General features: G+C 41.7%; 1 protein-coding gene across 2 annotated transcripts in view; it reads left to right on the top strand.

Annotated features, from left to right (window-relative positions):
* Nucleotides 1-1764: 1764 nt before the first annotated feature.
* Nucleotides 1765-21626, top strand: part of LOC106573057 (cyclin-dependent kinase 17) — a 63976-nt gene continuing 44114 nt past the window's right edge. Inside the window, exon 1 of one of the 2 annotated variants that reach the window (XM_014147707.3) lies at nucleotides 1765-2149. In XM_014147707.3, the coding sequence (XP_014003182.3) occupies nucleotides 2094-2149 (56 nt within the window). In that variant the 5' untranslated portion in view covers nucleotides 1765-2093. Of the gene's footprint in view, nucleotides 2162-21626 lie in introns of both variants that reach the window. The other variant, XM_014147709.3, reaches the window with a different exon arrangement.

Here is a 21626-nt window from a genome sequence, read left to right as displayed (position 1 = left end):
TCCTCAAAACAAAGGTTGTAAAAGTATGATAGACATTTATATAAAAAATCATATATAGTTTGATGATCCTGTGACAAACGAACAAAAGTTAGTGATTTTTAAATGGCTTTTGGCAAACGTCTGAATGTCTGTTAAATGTCCGAATGGGTGACTATAAAACCAACAGAAAAACCAAAAAACCAACAAAACTCAGAAAGAAGTCGACCAAAAATAGAAATTGTTACCAACAAGTGAAGAATACAAAGACGCTTCCAATGAAAACCCAGATGACTGCATTTAAAACCCAGATGACTGCATCTAAACTTCAATGTGTTTCCATTGGAAGCGTCTTTGTATTCTTCACTTGTTGGTAACAATTTGTATTTTTGGTCGACTTCATTCTGAGGTTATTTGCTGTCAGTCAGAGGAGGTCTTCTGTGACTAAAAGTGACGTTGACGAGCAAAGAAGCATCTAATGACCAGTGGTGGAAAAAGTACCCAATTGTTATACTTGAGCAAAAGTAAAGATACCTTAATAGAAAATGACTCAAGTAAAAGTCACCCAGTAATTTACTACTTGAGTAAAAGTCTACAAGTATTTGGTTTTAAATATACTTAAGTATCAAAAGTAAATGTAATTGCTCAAATATACTTAAGTCTCAAACGTAAAAATCACTTCACATTCTTTGTTAAGCAAACCAGACGGCACCATTTTAATTGTTTACATTTTTTTAGTCTGTCAGATCAGAGGCAGTAGGGATGACCAGGAATGTTCTCTTGAGACGTACATTATCGTTCAAAAGTTTGGGGTCACTTAGAAATGTCCTTGTTTTTGAAAGAAAAGCATTAAAATAACATCAAATTGATCAGAAATATCTACATAGGCGTACAGAGGCCCATTATCAGCAACCATCACTCCTGTGTTCAGATGACACGTTGGGTTAGCTAATCCAAGTTTATCATTTTAAAAGGCTAATTGATCATTAGAAAAACATTTTTCAATTGTTAGCACAGCTGAAAACGGTTGTCCTGATTAAAGAAGCAATAAAACTGGCCTTCTTTAGACTAGTTGAGTATCTGGAGCATCAGCATTTGTGGGTTCGATTACAGGCTCAAAATGGCCAGAAACAAAGAATTTTGTTCTGAAACTCATCAGTCTATTCTTGTTCTGAGAAATGAAGGCTATTCCATGTGGGAAATTGGCAAGAAACTGAAGATCTCGTACAACACTGTGTACTACTCCCTTCACAGAATAGCACAAATTGGCTCTAACCAGAATAGAAAGAGTGGGAGGCCCCGGTGCACAACTGAGCAAGAGGACAAGTACATTAGAGTGTCTAGTTTGAATAACAAACGACTCACAAGTCCTCAAATGGCAGCTTCAATAAATAGTACCCGCAAAACACCAGTCTCAACGTCAACAGTGAAGAGGCGACTCCAGGATGCTGGCCTTCTAGGCAGAGTTGCAAAGAAAAAGCCATATCTCAGACTGGCCAACAAAAATAAAAGGTTTAACATGGGCAAAAGTACACAGACACTGGACAGAGGAACTCTGCCTAGAAGGCCAGCATCCAGGAGTTGCCTCTTCACTGTTAACTTTGAGACTGTTGTTTTGCGGATACTATTTAATGAAACTGCCAGTTTAGGATTTGTGAGGCGTCTGTTTCTCAAACTAGATTTTTTTTTTTGAAACAGTTCGGTAATTTAATGAAGTTTCTAACAATGAACTGGCGATCATAGCGAAGTGGGTGGCGCTATTTCCCCTAGTGATCAGGGTTGAAATTCTTCTGTCGGAAAAAAATACGTTCGATGACAAGCCGGTGGCGGCACCGTCAGCAAGCAGTAGCCAGGCAGGCACACACAGCTGAGCTCGCACCCCTCAAGACCGATCCATCGTCGTCATCGGTTTCTCACGCTGGCATGTTCTCCAACCGAAAAGGGAACAGTTCACTCGCTACTGCCCCCCACCCCCCCATAAAGGTTCTAACTTCGAATCCTCGATAGCCATGGTGGGAGCAACATCCTCGCGGATTTAGGTGACATTATTGGAGATAAGAAACTACTACATCGAGACAACAAAGCATTCCTCTTTTTACATCGGGACGGCATCCGGCATGAAAAGAAGCTCCGGGGACGGGGACACCGGTCGGAACAACGCACATCGTTTCTGGTGAGCGCTATGGTAAAAAAAATTCGGATGGGTCCTTAGGAAATTGACGCAAATGCATATACTGTGCAAGTGGCTTGATGATAGCAACCAGTTGTGGCGGCCACAACAAGACACATTCCACCCCGCGTTGTCACAAAATGGGGTAACAATGTTGCAATGTTTACTTCACAGCGCTCCCCTATGTATGTGTGTGTGTGTGTGTGTGTGTGTGTGTGTGTGTGAATTGCTTTCTATCGTGGGGGACAAGCTGTTTCTATTCAAATTGGCGTTGTCCCGGCCTGCCTATTAGGCTGTGGAAGGTAAACTGGATACTCTTCACACAGAATAATGAAACATTTAAAAGGTACACAGACAGGAGCTAAGCCACTGCTGTCATGTTTAAAAATATATATATATGGGATAGATAAGCGTGCGCTATTTGGAAGTGCTGAATTCGCAGAAATACTGTATGTTGTCGTTTAATGAGGAAACAACAGGGTTTAAGAGGAACTAAACGAAACTATTAGTTGAAAATAGTAACACCACATTGTCCCTACTAGTTATTGTACACTACAGTATGCAGGCTTATGTATGATTGTATCGACTTGGCTTGTATTCCCTATTGTAAAGTGATACCCCAAATTAATTTACTGACCTACATTTCAAATCCATCTACATGTTTGTGTTTTCCAAAACATTTCTAGAACAAAGTAATCTCTGCTGTAAACCAGGCTTGGAATATTTTTAAGTTACATAATGGGGGGGATTTGAATGAATTAATATTACATTTGACCCATAGTATATATCCCCATATATCCCCAAAAGGATTTACTAGTTAACATATCACAGGAAGCTATCACAGTGGTATTCAATGGATTGCAACCAGTATCCATGTATTTATTCCTTGTGTTATTATTTTTATATTTATTGTTGGGAAGGGCCTGTAAATAAGTATTTGAAATAGTAGTGATTCATTTGACTTGAAAACCTTTGAATTCTATTTGGCGTGAAGGAGCCTTGCCATTTGGCAGACAGAACCCTGTAGAGCAGGTTTACAGCAGACTACAGGAAAGTGTTTGTGGGTTCAAGGGTGACGCAAGTGGTAGTCAGTTGTTTTCATGGTATTCCTTCCTTTTGGTGGGATTCCTCTTCCTTTAATGGTTACTGTTTGACTGTGCTTAACCCGTTATACGACCCTCTCTGTGTGTGTGTGTGTGGGGGGGGGGAGGGGGGGGGGGTTGTCCGGATGTCCTGAAGGAAGACGTCATTGTTCTGAATGCGAGCTCACTCAGCCTGAGGAACAGTACACACACGAACAGACTGCTGACCCAGAGCAGCCACTAGCTGCAAGTTTAGTTTAGCCTGGAGCTGATCATTATAGTGTTATTGATTACCGGCATTGTAGAGTTGTAATAACCAATGTGTATATAGTTGTAGTCCTTCTCAGTGGCTGGTTGCAGTGGAAGTTGTAGTTTCTCTCATGTCAGCCTGTGATTCAAACGTTAACTCATGTTTAGATCTGGTTGTGGGGCTGTTTCTTCTTTTTGGTTCAGAAATGTCAAGCTTTTGTGTGTAAATACCCCTGTGTGTTACATGGTGCCCCACTGAGGTTGTAAGGAGATGGTTACCACCAAGGTGGAGTTGAGTCTTTCCTGTGTGTGTGTGTGTGTGTGTGTGTGTTTGATGTCGTTGTATTACCTTGGTGAAGACCTTTGGGATGGTGGTGGAATTGTAAGGCACGCTAACATGACATTCTGTGAAACAGCTGTAGCCACGCAGCACTGATCCCCACAGGGTAGGGTAGGATATATCAGATGGCTTGTGAAGGTGTGTATGCCATCACACTTGTTTTTTAAGTAATGTAAAAATACAAATCTGAGCGGTAGATCTCGGCTTGCATTTTGACTCAAAGTGATGTTGACTCAGAAAAGGTTGGTGACTACTGTTTTCGAGTTTTCCCTATTAACACTATCGACGTTTTCCTTCGGTAATTGTGATCGAATCAATGCAATATTAGGCACTTTCAATGCAACATACCGAAACAAAACAAACTGTGCAAGAGATGTTGTAGGCAGAACGTATAGGAGTGGGATTTAAGATGGCGCCGGAGCAGAAGGCAAGACGTTTTACGTGCCCCCAACCGATTGTGTTTTTTCTGTTCGTTTACCTGCGTTGTTTGTAACTGAATTTTTTTACTCATTTTGTACATAATGTTGCTGCTACCGTATCTTATGACCGAAAATAACTTTTCTAGATGTCAGGACTGCGATTACTTACCATGAACTAGCAGAATCCTTTTTCTTCTTTCACGACTCTGACGAGCCCGAGGCGGAGGATATAGGGCTCCCTCGGGAACAGGCCTCGACCCCCGTGATCTGTGTGAAGAGGAGGCGGAGAAAGAGAGGCCGGAGGGCGGGCTGCCTTTTGAGAATTCGTTGGCGATCGCATAAACCCCCACTTCCCTCAATTCTGCAAGCAAACATGCAATCTTTGGACAATGAAATCGACGAGTTACGGGGAAGATTAAACTACCAACAGGTCATTAAAAACTAACATCTTATGCTTCACGGAGTCGTGGCTGAATGACGACAATATCAACATATAGCTGGCTTGTTATACGATGTACCGTCAGGATAGAACAGCGTCGTCTGGTAAGACAAGGGGCGGCAGACTATGTATTTTTGTAAATAACAGCTGGTGCACTATACCTAAGGAAGTATCGAGCTATTTCTTGCCTGAGGTTGAGTATATCATGATAAGCTGTAAACCACACTTTCTACCGAGAGAGTTCTCATCTGTATTCTTCAAAGCTGTTTACATACCACCTCAGTCAGAGGTTGGCACTAAGATAGCATTGAATGAGCTGTATTCCGCCATAAGCAAACAAGAAAACGCTCACCCAGAGGCGGCTCTCATAGTAGCCGGAGACTTTAATGCAGGGAAACTTAAATCAGTTTTACCAAATTTCTATCAGCATGTTAAATGTGCAGCCAGACGGAAAAGATTTCTGGACCACCTATACTCCACACACAGAGACGCATACAAAGCTCTCCCTCGCACTCCATTTGGCAAATCTGACCATAAATCCATCCACCTGATTCCTGCTTACAAGCAAAAATTAAAGCAGGAAGCACCAGTGACTAGATCAATAAAAAAGTGGTCAGATTAACCTGTTAGGGCTAGGGGGCAGTATTGACACGGCCGGATAAAAAACGTACCCGTTTTAATCTGGTTACTACTCCTGCCCAGTAACTAGAATATGCATATAATTATTGGCTTTGGATAGAAAACACCCCAAAGTTTCTAAAACTGTTTGAATGGTGTCTGTGAGTATAACAGAACTCAAATGGCAGGCCAAAACCTGAGAAGATTCCATGCAGGAAGTGGCCTGTCTGACAAGTTGTGTTTCATCTTGGCTCTTTTTATTGAAGACTGAGGATCTTTGCTCTAACGTGACACTTCCTACGGCTCCCATAGGCTCTCAGAGCCCGGGAAAAAGCTGAACGATATCGAGGCAGCCTCTGGCTGAAACACATTATCGCTTTTGGCAAGTGGCCGATCAGAGTACTATGGGCTTAGGTGCGTGCCCGAGTCGACCCCATGCTTTATTTTCTTTCGTCTGTTTACCTAAACGCAGATTCCCGGTCGGAATATTATCGCTTTTTTATGAGAAAAATGGCATAAAAATTGATTTTAAACAGCGGTTGACATGCTTCGAAGTACGGTAATGGAATATTTAGAATTTTTTTGTCACGAATTGCGCCATGCTCGTCACCCTTATTTACCCTTTCGGATAGTGTCTTGAACGCACGAACAAAACGCCGCTGTTTGGATATAACTATGGATTATTTTGAACCAAACCAACATTTGTTATTGAAGTAGAAGTCCAGGGAGTGCATTCTGACGAAGACAGCAAAGGTAATAACATTTTTCTTATAGTAAATCTGACTTTGGTGAGTGCTAAACTTGCTGGGTGTCTAAATAGCTATCCCTGTGATGCCGGGCTATCTACTGAGAATATTGCAAAATGTGCTTTCACCGAAAAGCTATTTTAAAATCGGACATATCGAGTGCATAGAGGAGTTCTGTATCTATAATTCTTAAAATAATTGTTATGCTTTTTGTGAACGTTTATCGTGAGTAATTTAGTAAATTCACCGGCAGTGTTCGGTGGGAATGCTAGTCACATGCTAGTCACATGCTAATGTAAAAAGCTGGTTTTTGATATAAATATGAACTTGATTGAACAAAACATGCATGTATTGTATAACAATGTCCTAGGGTTGTCATCTGATGAAGATCATCAAAGGTTAGTGCTGCATTTAGCTGTGGTTTGGGTTTATGTGACATTATATGCTAGCTTGAAAAATGGGTGTCTGATTATTTCTGGCTGGGTACTCTGCTGACATAATCTAATGTTTTGCTTTCGTTGTAAAGCCTTTTTGAAATCGGACAGTGTGGTTAGATTAACGAGAGTCTTGTCTTTAAAATGGTGTAAAATAGTCATATGTTTGAAAAATTGAAGTTTTTGCATTTTTTTGGTTTTTGAATAACGCACCATGGGATTACACTGGCTGTTACGTAGGTGGGACGATTTGGTGCCACCTACCCTAGAGAGGTTAAGCAGATGTTACAAGACTGTTTTGCTAGCACAGACTGGAATATGTTCCGGTATTCCTCCAATGGCATTGAAGAGTACACCACATCAGTCATTGGCTTAATCAATAAGTGCATCGATGACATCGTCCCCACAGTGACCGTACATACCCCAACCAGAAGCCATGGATTACAGACAGCATCCGCACTGTGCTAAAGGCTAGAGCTTCCGCTTTCAAGGAGCAGGACTCCAACCCGGAAGCTTACAAGAAATAATGCTATGCCCTCTGACGAACCATCAAACAGGCAAAGATTGAATACAGGACTAAGATCGAATCATACTACAACGGCCCTGATGCTCGTCGGGCTTGCAAACCATTAGACTACAAAGGGAAGCACAGCTGAGAGCTGCCCAGTGACACGAGCCTACCAGACGAGCTAAACTACTTCTATGCTCGCTTCGAGGCAAATAACACTGAAATATGCATGAGAGCACCAGCTGTACCAGAAGACTGTGTGATCACGCTCTCCGCAGCCGATGTGAGTAAGACCTTTAGACAGGTCAACATTCACAAGGCCGAAGGGTCAGGTGGATTACCAGGACGTGTTCTGCGAGCATGCGCTGACCAACTAGCAAGTGTCTTCACTGACATTTTCAAACTCTCCCTGTCCGAGTCTGTAGTACCAACATGTTTTAAGCAGACCACCATAGTGCCTGTGCCCAAGAACACTAAGGTAATCTGCCTAAATGACTACCGACCCATAGCACTCACGTCTGTAGCCATGAAGTGCTTTGAAAGGCTGGTCATGGCTCACATTAACACCATCATCCCAGAAACCCTAGACCCACTCCAATTTGCATACCGCCCCAACAGATCCACAGATGATGCAATCTCTATTGCACTCCACATTGCCCTTTCCCACCTGGACAAAAGGAACACCTATGTGAGAATGCTATTCATTGACTACAGCTCAGTGTTCAACGCCATGGTGCCCTCAAAGCTCATCACTAAGCTAAGGACCCTGGGAGTAAACATCTCCCTCTGCAACTGGATCCTGGACTTCCTGACGGGCTTCTGTGGATCTGTAGCACTTCATGGCTACGGACGTGAGTGCTACGGGTCTGTAGTCATTTAGGGAGGTTGTCTTTGTTCTTGGGCACAGGGACTATGGTGGTCTGTTTGTAACATGTTGGTATTACAGTCTCAATAAGGGACAGGTTGAAATGTCAGTGAAGACACCTGCCAGTTGGTCAGCACATGCCCAGAGCACACGTCCTCGTAATCCGTCTGGCCCCGCAGCCTTGTGTATGTTGACCTGTTTAAAGGTGTTACTCACGTTGGCTACGGAGAGCATGATCACACAGTCGTCCGGAACAGCTGATGCTCTCATGCATGCCTCAGTGTTGCTTGCCTCGAAGCGAGCATAGAAGTGATTTAGCTCATCTGGTAGGCTCGTGTCACTGGGCAGCTTGCGGCTGTGCTTCCCTTTGTAGTCTGTAATAGTTTGCAAGCCCTGCCACATAAGACGAGCGTCGGAGCCGGTGTAGTATGATTCCATCTTAGCCCTGTATTGACACTTTGCCTGTTTGATGGTTCGTCGCAGGGCATAGCAGTATTTCTTGTAAGCTTCCGGATTAGAGTCCCGCACCTTGAAAAGTGGCAGCTCTACCCTTTAGCTCAGTGCGAATGTTGCCTGTAATCCATGGCTTCTGGTTGGGGTATGTACGTACAGTCACTGTGGGGACGACGTCCTCGATGCACTTATTGATAAAGCCAGTGACTGATGTGGTGTACTCCTCAATGTCATCGGAAGAATCCCGGAACATGTTCCAGTCTGTGATAGCAAAACAGTCCTGTAGTTTAGCATCTGCTTCATCTGACCACTTTTTTATAGACCGTGTCACTGGTGCTTCCTGCTTTAATTTTTGCTTGTAAGCAGGAATCAGGAGGATAGAGTTTTGGTCGGATTTACCAAATGGAGGGTGAGGGAGAGCTTTGTACGCGTCTCTGTGTGTGGACTACAGGTGATCTCTAATTTTTTTCCCTCTGGTTGCACATTCAACATGTTGATGGATATTTGGTAGAACTGATTTAAGTTTCCCTGCATTAAAGTCTCTGGCCACTAGGAGCTCCGCCTCTGGGTGAGTGGTTTCCTGTTTGCTTATTTCCTTATACAGCTGACTGGGTGCAGTCTTAGTGACAACATCTGTCTGTGGTGGTTAATAAACAGCCACGAAAAGTATAGCTGAGAACTCTCTAGGCAAGTAGTGTGGCCTGCAATTTATCACAATATACTCTACTTCAGGCGAGCAAAATCTAGATACTTCCTTAGATTTTGTGCACCAGCTATTGTTTACAAATATGCACAGACCGTCCCCCCCCCCTCGTCTTACCGGAGTGTGCTGTTCTATATTGCCGGTGCAGCGTGTATCCCGCTAGCTGAATATCCATGTCGTCATTCAGCCAAGATTCCTTGAAACATAGGATATTACAGTTTTTTATGTCCCTTTGGTAGGATATTCGTGATCGTACCTCATCTAGTTTATTGTCCAATGATTACACGTTGGCGAGTAATATTGACAGTAACGGCAGCTTTCCCAGTCGCCTTTTCTGGGTCCTGACCAGGCATCCGGCTCTTCGTCCTCTGTACCTGCGTCACCCCCTCTTGCAAATAAGGGGGATGTTGGCCCTGTCGGGTGTTTGGAGAATGACCAAGGCCCTTCTCCCCCGATTGTTCAGTTTGGCCAGGCGGCAAGGTCTGTGGGACCTTAATATAGATAGGTGTGTGCCTTTGCAAATTATGTCCAATCAATTGAATTTATCACAGGTGGACTCCATTCAAATTGTAGAAACATCTCAAGGATGAACAATGGAAACAGGATGCACCTGAGCTCAATTTCAAATTGAATAGCAAAGGGTCTGAATTCTTATGTAATAAGGTATTTCAGTTTTTTTAAAAAATATAAATTAGCAAACATTTCTAAGAACCTGTTTTTGCTTTGTCATTATGGGGTATTGTGTGTAGATTTATGAGAAAAAAAATTATTGAATCAATTTTAGAATAAGGCTGTAACGTAACAAAATGTCGAAAAAGTCAAGGGGTCTGAATACTTTCCGAATGCACTGTATGCAAATAGACCATTGCCATATATGGAGCTGTGCCATTTACTTTGAACTGGACTGTGTTTACAGAATGATTGTGCTTGTTTTGAGATCAAATGTGCTTGTTTTGAGATCAAAGCGAGAGCTGCATGTAGCCACGTGTAGACATTTTGTGGATGTCCTTTGCTAGTTAGTGAGATATTAGTCCAGTTATAGATCATTTGTACTTAGGGGAATGATTGCTTCTTACAAGAGCACAAAACGTGTACATTTCTAGACATATTTGAAAAGCAAGTCATGTAAAGAGATTTTGGTTTTTGTCTTAAAGGGGCAGTGTTGTATTTTGAGACAGTCTTGAATAAGCTAAATAGGCAGTGGGTAGAATAATTTGTCTGATTCTCTGTAATAATGGTATGGGAATAATGCATTTTATTTTGTAAAGTGTTTTTTTGCATCAAACAACACAACATGTTCAGTCACCTCCTTGTCTGAAGGACAAGTGGATAAACAGGTTAATGTCAAGCCCTATATTTAAAAAAAAAAGTCTCATGGAATGTAGGCCTGCATTGAACACCACACATTGGCTGCTACTGTAGGCTGAATGATAGAACAGCTATTTCCATGTTAAAATGTTATGGGATGCATTTTCTTCAGATTATTTTCTGGTAGGCCACTCTAGTAGGCCTACATTATGATCAAATAGCCACAGAAGCCATTTGGCCACGGTTAAAACTGTAACTTAAAGCGGGTACATCCTCAGTGTTCACAGTAAACACACAATGTTCAAGTTTGCGCTCAGCAGACCTGAAATTTGCTCGGTGCCTAATTTTATTTTAGGGAACTGTGTGTGTGTGTGTGTGTGTGTGTGTGTGTGTGTGTGTGTGTGTGTGTGTGTGTGTGTTGAAATGCCAGCAGTAAGTGCATATATGCATTCTGTGAATGCATGTTTGGGTACCTTCCTGTGTGTGTATGAGCATAACCGTGGGGGTGTGTGTGGTGGACAGGGCTCATGTTTAAGCGACCAGGCCAAGGACAGCTGGCTGAAGGTTAGTGTCCGCCTCTCCCTAGTCCTCACTGAGCAGCTGCCATGAAACACACTCACACAGAATCCACACCACACACTCCCCCGTCCCGTAACTCTGGTCTATACATAGCCATTCATACAAACTCTTCCTCTTTCTCTACGGTATTAACATAGGAATTCTGACACTCATGCTCCGAAAGCAGCCCCTCTTGAAATGCAGTTGCGATAGACAACACATGCTAGTGTAAGCAAAATTTGTTTGCTGGCCTAATAGTGGCCTCCCGAACTCTCACCGAACTCTTTTTTTTTTCTTCTCACTTTACAGTCAGGCTGAAAGTCTCACTCAGCATACAGCAGCCACCCAGCAGTCGGAGGGTTAGGCTTCGGGGTGAAGTTTCCCCTTAAGTACAGATCTAGGATTAGCATTCCCTCTGTCAATTCTCACCTGAAGCATTATTGGGGGAAATGGAAAACTGACCCAAGAACAGCGTTTAAGGATAACTGCACCCTACACCGAGTGTCAGCTGATTAAGACCCTATTTGGTTAGGGAGGTTAGATGGATGAATGTAGACATTACACTCAATGATTCTAAGGTATTATTACATGTTAATAATATAGATATTGTCTATGGTTAATATAATATTGTTTACACTATTGTAAATACAGTGTTACTACACAGGTACAAGAGTGCAGTGTTAGCCTTTCCACTGTTTTTGCACAAGCATTAAGTATGCATCCCAAATGGCATCCCAAATGGCACCCTATATAGTGCATTACCTTTTATCACATCGCTATGGGCCCTGGGCAAAAGTAGTGCACTACATGTACATAGAGAATAGGGTGACATTTTGGACACAGACTAAGTGATCATGCAATGTATGACTTTTATTTATATATATATATAAATAAATATAAATAATGAAGTCGGAAGCTTACATACACTTAGGTTGGAGTCATTAAAACTCGTTTTTCAACCACTCCACAAATTTCTTGTTAACAAACTATAGTTTTGGCAAGTCAGTTAGGACATCTACTTTGTGCATGACACAAGTAATCTTTCCAACAATTGTTTACAGACAGATTATTTCACTTATAATTCACTGTATCACAATTCCAGTGGGTCAGAAGTTTACATACACTAAATTGACTGTGCCTTTAAACAGCTTGGAAAATTCCAGAAAATGATGTCATGGCTTTAGAAGCTTCTGATAAATTATGTCAATTAGCCTGAGTCAATTGGAGGTGTACCTGTGGATCTATTTCAAGGCCTACATTCAAACTCAGTGCCTCTGCTTGACATCATGAGACAATCAAAAGAAAGACCTCAGGAAAAAATATTGTAGACATCCACAAGTCTGGTTCATCCTTGGGAGCAATTTCCAAATGCCTGAAGGTACCACGCTCATCTGTACAAACAATAGTACGCAAGTATAAACACCATGGAACCACGCAGCCATCATACCGCTCAGGAAGGAGACGCGGTCTGTCTTCTAGAGATGAACGTACTTTGGTACGAAAAGTGCAAATCAATCCCAGGACAACAGCAAAAGTGTGAAGATGCTGTGAAGATGCTGGAGGAAACTGGAGGAAACAGGTACAAAAGTATCTATATCCACAGTAAAACGAGTCCTATATCGACATAATCTGAAAAGCCGTTCAGCAAGGAAGAAGCCACTGCTCCAAATCCCACCATAAAAAAAGCCAGACTATGGTTTGCCACTGCATATGGGGACAAAGATCGTACTTTTTGGAGAAATGTCCTCTGGTCTGAGGAAACAAAAATAGAACTGTTTGGCCATAATGACCATTGTTATGTTTGGAGGAAAAAGGGGGAGGCTTGCAAGCCGAAGAACACCATACCAACCGTGAAGCATGGGGGTGGCAGCATCATGTTGTGGGGGTGCTTTGCTGCAGGAGGGACTGGTGCACTTCAAAATAGATGGCATCATGAGGAGGGAAAATTATGTGGATATATTGAAGCAACATCTCACGACATCAATCAGGAAGTTAAAGCTTGGTCGCAAATGGGTCTTCCAAATGGACAATGACCCCAGGCATACTTCCAAAGTTGTGGCAAAATGGCTTAAGGCCAACAAAGTCAAGGTATTGGAGTAGAGGTCGACCGATTAATCGGAATGGCCGATTATTTGGGGCCGATTTTCAAGTTTTCATAACAATCGGTTATCTGCATTTTTGGACCTTGATCATGGCCGATTACATTGCACTCCACGAGGAGACTGCGTGGCAGGCTGACTACCTGTTATGCGAGTGCAGCAAGGAGCCAAGGTAAGTTGCTAGCTAGCATTAAACTTAACTTATAAAAAACAATCAATCTTAACATAATCACTAGTTAACTATACATGGTTGATGATATTACTAGTTTATCTAGCTTGTCCTGCGTTGCATATAATCAATGCGGTGCCTGTTAATTTATCATTGAATCACAGCCTACTTCGACAAACGGGTGATTTAACAAGCGCATTCGCAAAAAAAGCACTGTCGTTGCACAAATGTGTACCTAACCATAAACATCAACACCTTTCTTAAAATCAATACACAAGTATATATTTTTAAACCTGCATATTTAGTTAATACTGCTAACATGAATTTCTTTTAACTAGGGAAATTGTGTCACTTGTCTTGCATTCTGTGCAACAGAGTCAGGGTATATGCAGCAGTTTGGGCCGCCTGGCTCGTTGCGAACTGTGTGAAGACTATTTCTTCCTAACAAAGACAGCCAACTTTGCCAAACGGGGGATGATTTAAAAAAGCGCATTTGCGAAAAAAGCACAATCGTTGCACGACTGTACCTAACCATAAACATCAATGCCTTTCTTAAAATCAATACACAGAAGTATATTTTTTTAAACCTGCATATTTAGTTAAAAGAAATTCATGTTAGCAGGCAATATTAAACTAGGGAAATTGTGTCACTTCTCCTGCGTTCATTGCACGCCGAGTCAGGGTATATGCAACAGTTTGGGCCGTCTGGCTTGTTGCGAACTAATTTGCTAGAATGTTACTTAATTATGACATAACATTGAAGGTTGTGCAATGTAACAGGAATATTTAGACTTAGGGATGCCACCCGTTAGATAAAATACGGAACGGTTCCATATTTCACTGAAAGAATAAACGTTATGTGTTCAAAATGATAGTTTCCGGATTTGACCATATTTATGACCTAGGGCTCGTAATTCTGTGTGTTATTATAATTAAGTCAATGATTTGATAGAGCAGTCTGACTGAGCGGTGGTAGGCAACAGCAGGCTCGTAAGCTTTCATTCAAACAGCACTTTACTGCGTTTGCCAGCAGCTCTTTGCAATGCTTCAAGCATTGCGCTGTTTATGACTTCAAGCCTATTTACTCCCGAGATTAGGCTGGCAATACTAAAGTACCTATTGGAACATCCAATAGTCAAAGGTATATGAAATACAAATGGTATAGAGAGAAATAGTCTTATAATAACTACAACCTAAAACTTCTTAGCTGGGAATATTGAAGACTCATGTTAAAAGGAAGCACCAGCTTTCATATGTTCTCATGTTCTGAGCAAGGACACGTTGCTTTTTTACATGGCACATATTGCACTTTTACTTTCTTCTCCAACACTTTGTTTTTGCATTATTTAAACCAAATTGAACATGTTTCATTATTTATTTGAGACTAAATAGATTTTATTCATGTATTAAGTTAAAATTAAAGTGTTCATATCTATCTATCTATCTATCTATCTATCTATCTATCTATCTATCTATCTATCTATCTATCTATCTATCTATCTATCTATCTATCTATCTATCTATCTATCTATCTATCTATCTATCTATCTATCTATCTATCTATCTATCTATCTATCTATCTATCTATCTATCTATCTATCTATCTATCTATCTATCTATCTATCTATCTATCTAATCATAATCGGTCGACCTCTATATTGGAGTGGCCATCACAAAGCCCTGACCTCAATCCTATAGAAAATTTGTGGGAGGAACTGAAAAAGCGTGTGAGAGCAAGGAGGCCTACAAACCTGACTCAGTTACACCAGCTCTGTCAGGAGGAATGGGCCAAAATTCACCCAACTATTGTGGGAAGCTTGTGGAAGGCTACCTGAAACGTTTGACCCACAGTTAAACAATTTAAAGCAATGCTACCAAATACTAATTGACTGCATGTAAAATTCTGACCCACTGGGAATGTGATGAAAGAAATAAAAGCTGAAATAAATAATTATCTCTACTATTATTCTGACATTTCATATACTTAAAATATAGTGGTGACCTAACTGACTTAAGACAGCGAATTTTTACTAGGATTAAATGTCAAAAATTGTGAAAAACTGAGTTTTTAAATGTATTTGGCTAAGGTTTATGCAAACTTCAACTGTATATTTGATCGTTAAGCCTGTCATCTACCTCTGTAAAGTCCAAAGCATTAGTCTGCATAGCTGGTCATATTAGGATGCTTTGGTGTAGTTACTTGTTTTTACGCCTAAGTACTTAGTAATTACATAATAATACCAAGACAAAGTCAGTGTGCTCTGGTTATTAGTGGAAACTGGAATCCCCTTCTCAGAGTGACTCATCAGGTTCTGTGTAATAATGGATCAGAATGTAGAACCTAGAACCGTGCCAGCTACACAGCGCTGGTATTGTGTAGCCGACTGTAGTAACAACCAGAGAGGAGTTATATTATCTAACTACTGTGTAAGTAACAGTATTGATGTATTGATCTTATACAATGTAGGCTTATTTCATCAGGGGTGAATGTAATGGAAAATGAATGTAGAAACTAGACCCATGCCGACTTGGGTTGGGCGATGTCTGGAATGACATCGTCCTATTGTCCTGTTCAAACAGCGTTGATATACGATTGTATCGTGAACATTTTTTGGGGGGGGATGCGGTTTTGTGAGGAGATGTCAATTGGATGGAAGAACACAGTATAAAGGATTTGTCTTTATACAGATTCAGGATGTCATTACATATCTTGGACCTGCCTATGAGGTATCCAGAGACAGCTATGGTGGTTACAGACAGTGTTGTCATGGCCATGGCTATTGGCCCACTGCTGGAGCTGTGTCTGTCTTCTCTGATAGTAGAAGTCTGGTTGAAGACCCTCTGACCGATGGTGTTACTAGGTCACAAAGGATGGCTTGAGAGCGAGGAAGAGAGAGAGCAGTCTGTGTCCAGACAGGCGACCCTAGCTGTCACTCAAAGTGGCCATTGTCATGGCAGCGGTGTTAAATCAACGTTGAGTCTTATTGTGTTTGATGTTCGTATAGAACCCTGTCTGTCATCATCTGTCCTGCTGGCCACACACGCATGGGTGCTCTCTCAGGTGCCTACTGTCATCCAATTTTTGCCAAAACATCAGCACGCTTAAGCACGCTCAAGTACAATAAACATACATAGTATTTATTGTCCCCTGAAACTCATTCAGTATTGGGACACTGTAGCAGTACAAACAGAGGTTGTTGTTCATCTCCAGTCAAGCTCCTTGATTACCCTCACTTCATGCGCAATGCCAAGCGTTGGCTGGAGTGGTGTAAAGCTCGCGGCCATTGAACTCTGGAGCAGTGGAAACACGTTCTCTGGAGTGATGAATCACGCTTCACCATCGAAGTCCGACAGGTGAATCTGGATTTGGCGGATGCCAGGAGAACGCTACCTGCCCCAGTGCACAGTGCCAACTGTAAAGTTTGGTGGGGGAGTAATAATGGTCTGGGCCTGTTTTTAATGGTTCGGGCTAGACCCCTTACTTCAAGTGAAGGTAAATCTTAACATTACAATATACAATGACATTCTAGACAATTCTGTGCTTCCAACTTTGTGGGAACAGTTTGGGGAAGGCCGTTCGACGAGAATGTGTCAACATACTTTTGGACATGTGTGTGTGTACTAGCTTATATGGAGCAAGTAATTTCTATGTAAAAGCACCCATGAGCACTAAGTTAAGTTTATAGGAGCATATCAAATTTGGTTTCAAATGAGAGCTAGGAGTCTATTTTTGGGAAATTAAATCATTGATACATTTTTCAACCATTTCCAACCTAAAAATGTGGAATAAACAAAGGCTTTGATTTCTGGTCACACAGATGGAAAAAGGTTGTTAAAAAACGTCTCCTAGAAAAAGTATTATGATATTATAAATGCATCAAAATACAATAATGTTGAACATTTCTATTTAGTTTTGCAGATAATGAAAAGTTCACAGAAGTAAGAAGTTAAGGTAGACCTACCAATTAGTTACTGTTTTTATTCATAACAATTTTGTTTATTGTACCATGTGCTTAGCATGGAACACCAACAACCCAACTGACCACTGGGACTAGATTCGGGAAGAACAGTAATGAGATTAGCATAGAAAGATTAGACTAAAGACCGAGATATAAAGTTTAGAGAGAGTGCTAATGCTGGCATGTTTATTTTATAATAAAATAAATTGTAGTTCTCAACAACAAATTCACAATAATAGTATTTCACAATAAATAAGCTCAGTAATCTATGGATCTATTTCAATACCTCAGGTAAAATCAGTTCTACCTTCTATAGTATCAATTATCACCAGTAAAGTTCAATTCAGAAAACAAAATTACATTCGAATACAGATTCAATATTTCACAGTTGGGGGTGATCAGTCCCAACAAACACAGTAAAGCTGTGGAGAATAGTGTATTTAAGTGTCCTTCAAGAAAAGGTCCTCTTGAAGAGATTTTACAAAAGGAACACCTATGTGAGAATGCTATTCATTGACTACAGCTCAGCGTTCAACACCATAGTACCCTCAAAGCTCATCACTAAGCTAAGGATCCTGGGACTAAACACCTCCCTCTGCAACTGGATCCTGGACTTCCTGACGGGCCACCCCCAGGTGGTGGGGGTAGGTAGCAACACATCTGCCACGCTGATCCTCAACAATGGAGCCCCCCAGGGGTGCGTGCTCAGTCCCCTCCTGTACTCCCTGTTCACCCACGACTGCACGGCTAGGCACGACTCCAACACCATCATTAAGTTTGCAGACGACACAACAGTGGTAGGCCTGATCAATGACAAGACAGCCTATAGGGAGGAGGTCAGAGACCTGGCCGGGTGGTGCCAGAATAACAGCCTATCCCTCAACGTAACCAAGACTAAGGAGATGATTGTGGACTACAGGAAAAGGAGGACCGAGCATGCCCCCATTCTCATTGACGGGGCTGTAGTGGAGCAGGTTGAGAGTTTCATGTTCCATGTGTCCACATCAACAACAAACTATCATGGTCCAAACACACCAAGACAGTTGTGAAGAGGGCACGACAAAGCCTATTCCCCCTCAGGAAACTAAAAAGATTTGGCATGGGTCCTGAGATCCTCAAAAGGTTCTACAGCTGCAACATCGAGAGCATCCTGACTGGTTGCATCACTGCCTGATGCGGCAATTGCTCGGCCTCTGACCACAAGGCACTACAGAGGGTAGTGCGTACGGCCCAGTACATCACTGGGGCTAAGCTGCTTGCCATCCAGGACCTCTACACCAGGCGGTGTCAGAGGAAGACCCCAAAAATTGTCAAAGACCCCAGCCACCCCAGCCATAGACTGTTTTCTCTATTACTGCATGGCAACTCTCTGTTTATCATATATGCATAGTCACTTTAACTATACATTCATGTACGTACTACCTCAATTGGCCCGACCAACCAGTGCCCCCGCACGTTGGCTAACCAGGCTATCTGCATTGTGTCCCGGGACCCACCACCCACCAACCCCTCTTTTACATTACTGTTACTCTCTGTTCATCATATATGCATAGTCACTTTAACCATATCTACATGTACATACTTCCCACGCCTGACTAACCGGTGTCTGTATGTAGCCTCACTACTGTATATAGCCTCGCTACTGTATATAGCCTCGCTACTGTTATTTTTCACTCTGTTTTTACTGTTGTTTTTATTTCTTTACTTACCTAATGTTCACATAATACCTTTTTTGCACTGTTGTTTAGAGCCTGTAAGTAAGCATTTCACTGTAAGGTCTACACCTGTTGTATTTGACGCACATGACAAACAAACTTTGATTTGATTTGAAATGCATCTTTAGTGTTACAATATTGTTCACGTGGAAAAAGTTTTTTTACTTCTACAAAAGTTTGCTTAGCAATTAGCATAAATGGCACAATTTATATTCACTAACATATAGAAAAGTTAGCATTGGACTGCTAATGCAGCGCTAATACAGTGGCTTCAGTCATGAAAAATACATCTCACCAAGTAAATGGTCCATCAACCCATTCAACCGCTTCTCAAGACGATGCGATGAATGGACCATCAATTGTCAGTGTTTCTCTGAAGATATGTCTAGCTTTTATTTCTAGCTTTAGCGCCGTTTTCTGACTTCACAACCAGGAGAAAGTTTGTCATAAAAATGCCGCTTCCTCTAGAAGGCTTGCTCGAGATTGCAACGATTGAACCGTCGAAGGCGGGACCTAAAGGATTTGTGCACTTTTGATTGGCTGATATTCTAGTTGGTCGTTTCTCTCACATTTCACACGATTTTTAACCCATTTCTTGACCTGGGTTACATGATCAATTATTAAGTGATTAAAACGCGTCGCTCTGCTACCACATCGGTAACAGAGTTCCAAAAAAATCACTACCAGAATGACTTCAATTGAATTGGCCACATCGAGAAGTCATAGTAGTCACAAACCACTGTTGCAGTAGAGCACAGTACAGTAGAGAACAGAAAAGTAGTGTATAGTTCAGTAACGTAGAGTACACATGAGTAAAGTACAATATAATACTACTCTACTGGACTTTTCTGTACTGAACTATACTTTTCTGTACTGTGCTCTACTGTACTATATTCTACTGTATGGAAATATACTATTTTCTTTGCTGTAGTCTACTGTACTGAACTATACTATACTTTTCGCTACTGTGTTGTATTGTGATGTCCAAACTTGTGAAACATAGACATCTATGATTGGTACAGATTTGTTCTGGTCCGGACCAACCAAATTTGGTCTTGTTTGGGGTGGAGCTCATTAGAATAATAGCCAGTGTGTAGAATAATACTCCAGTATGCATTTCTGTAGATCAGGGACCCATGATGTCATTCTGTTACCGGGTGTTGATCCACTTCACTAACTGTATATATACTTTTTGTGTTCTTTTGTTCTACTGTATTATTGACTGTAGGTTTTGTTTATTCCATGTGTAACTCTGTGTTGTTGCATGTGTCGAATTGCTATGCTTTATCTTGGAAATGTCGCAGTTGCAAATGAGAACTTGTTTTCAACTAGCCTACCTGGTGAAATAAAAAAATAAATAAAAAAACTGTAGTTTAATAACCCAAAGAAAAAAATGTTTTACTCAAAGGGTCATATCATAGCCGACACACCATTCTTTCTGCAGACATCTTTTAGTCTTAACTCGAAGTAGATATGTAAGTGTTTTTGGAAAACGGGGTCATATAAAAAAACGTAGGGAGATTTTACTGTCATTCCGTTACTAAACTTTGCATCTGCACTATTCTTCAAGTTAATGTTTGAGTAAAATGTCCAGTGGAAATTGTTAAAAGTAGACTTCTGCATATAGGTGTATGGTTTGTTAAACTTTGCAATCAATGGTTTTTGCTTGTCATACATTTTAAAGTGAGTCTCCGCGTCACTCTGTTACCTTGGAATTGCCCGACTTGCACTATATATGGTGATGCTGTTATGTTTGAGATGCAAGACAAATTTCCTGAAAGGGACACAGTAAAAATAATAGTTGTGTGCCTGGTGGCAAGTTTACGTACCACATATTTGTCGCGTAAGGCCCGGTCTTATTGAGCTGCTTAACCTACTTCTACTCTCTGCTTACATCCTCTTCTTCCTCCTCTCCCTCCTTTACCCTGCTTTTCTTAGTCTTTCCCCTACCCCCTCCTATCCCCACTGTCCATGCCAGCCACACTTATGTGTAAAATGCAATTTTGCATACAGCTGGAACTATCAGTTTGTCCATCTGGGGAAATCATGGTTAACTATGTGTGTGACCACAGACTGTAGTGTGTGTGTGTGTGTGTGTGTGTGTGTGTGTGTGTGTGTGTGTGTGTGTGTGTGTGTGTGTGTGTGTGTGTGTGTGTGTGTGTGTGTGTGTGTGTGTGTGTGTGTGTGTGTGTGTGTGTGTGTGTGTGTGTGTGTGTGTGTGTGTACCGTAAGCCAGGTGGTTTGATAAAAAGAGACAGAGTATCATCCTATCCTCCCGCAGGGACTTTACATTTAGACATTGGGGGAAGAATGTTGCCTCGGCAACAAATCCGAATCAGTGCTTGAATGTGACTACTTCTTTGACCTTAACCCAGTGGATCTGGAGCCCAGTCCTCTGCACGGCCTACTTACTCATGGGAGCAGGGATCACATCCAACTCTCCAGGGCTCCAGACTAGATCACAGAGCCAAGCCATTGAAAGGGGACAGAATGGGCTGGGGGGATGGGGGGGGGGGGGGGGGGGCGCGAACAAGGACGGGATGGGTTAGAAACTGCCATCAAAACTCTAGTCAAATTCATTCATTTACTCTGGTGAAATTCTTTCATTCATCCAGCCATTTATTCTTCCGCCCTTCATCCATCCATCCATCCATCCATTCATTCTCCATGGAACACAGTGTGCTCCGAGGCTGAGCTGTACCCTCAACTGTACAAATGAGAAGAAGGCTATGAGCTGTTCTGTTGGCAGTGATGACTCCAGAGTCCGACCGACTCCCTCATCTCCTCTCCGCTGTCCTAAAATGGCCTAAAATGAC

This window comes from Salmo salar, chromosome 16, assembly GCF_965601325.2.
Source record: "Salmo salar chromosome 16, fSalSal1, whole genome shotgun sequence".
NCBI classification, from domain to species: Eukaryota; Metazoa; Chordata; class Actinopteri; order Salmoniformes; family Salmonidae; genus Salmo; species Salmo salar.
The sequence above is the reverse complement of the archived record's forward strand: the minus strand, read 5'-3'. Positions and strand labels throughout refer to the sequence as shown.